This window comes from Nestor notabilis, unplaced genomic scaffold, assembly GCF_000696875.1.
Source record: "Nestor notabilis isolate BGI_N333 unplaced genomic scaffold, ASM69687v1 scaffold25510, whole genome shotgun sequence".
Lineage (NCBI taxonomy): Eukaryota > Metazoa > Chordata > Aves > Psittaciformes > Psittacidae > Nestor > Nestor notabilis.
In genome coordinates, this window is record NW_009911013.1 from 533 (window position 1) to 1,317 (window position 785).

The 785-nt window shown below is 64.5% G+C and overlaps 1 protein-coding gene across 1 annotated transcript in view; it reads right to left on the reverse strand.

Moving 5' to 3' along the window:
* Positions 1–782, reverse strand: part of LOC104404327 (alpha-sarcoglycan-like) — a gene marked incomplete at its 5' end in the record, with an annotated part of 1,211 nt that extends 429 nt beyond the window's left edge. Inside the window, 2 exons of the mRNA XM_010012734.1 lie at positions 252–450; positions 662–782. Coding sequence (XP_010011036.1) covers positions 252–450; positions 662–782 — 320 coding nt within the window. The remainder of the gene's footprint in view (positions 1–251; positions 451–661) is intronic.
* Positions 783–785: the final 3 nt, after the last annotated feature.

A 785-nucleotide genomic window follows, 5' to 3' on the forward strand; every position in this document is an offset into this window, starting at 1 on the left:
GGGGACGGGGGTCTTACCAGGGTGGGGTTGCACCAGCGGATGGAGAAGTGGGGGGCGAAGGTGTCATAGCAGGAGGCGAGGGGCTGCTGACCCAGGCTGCAGAGGAAGTGGCTCTGCGCCGAGGTGGCCGATGTCAGGCACCCTGAGAAGGGTCCGCGGGACCCCACTGACACATAGACCCTGTGGGGCAAAACCAAACCAACGCACGGAGGCTGGGGTCTGCCTGGGAGCACCCCCAGTGCTGTTCATACCCCTCCTTGCGCCCCTCAATGGGCAGCGGGACACGGCCGCCGCGGTCCAGGGCCGAGGTGACATTGATGACATGGAGGTCATCCTGCTCCCAGACTCCTGCTGTGGCCTGCAGGAAGATGTCCCGTGCGGCTGTGGGCAGCAGCTCCTCCACATTCCTGTTCCCCACCAGGAACTCACCTTGGAACAGTGGCTCCCCACCTGTGGGGACATGTGGCACCCATGGGGACCACCCATGCCGGGGCATCCCAGTGCGGTTTCGGGGGTGCAGCCCTTGAAGCGGGGATGACGGTGATGACGAGGCGCTGTGCCACCGTCTCATAGGTGAGCCGGTTGTATGCCAGGACCTGCCAACATAGGGAACACCCCAAAGATGCCAACTCTGCTCCCCATGACCACCTCAGCACAGGGCCGGGAGTAGGGGCATCTACCTCGATGGTGTGGGTGCCAAGCTCGGTGGCCATGGGGCAACCATAGAGGTATCCTGGCTGGTGGGGGTCGCGCTGGATGTACCGCAGCCACCATGGCAGGTCTGG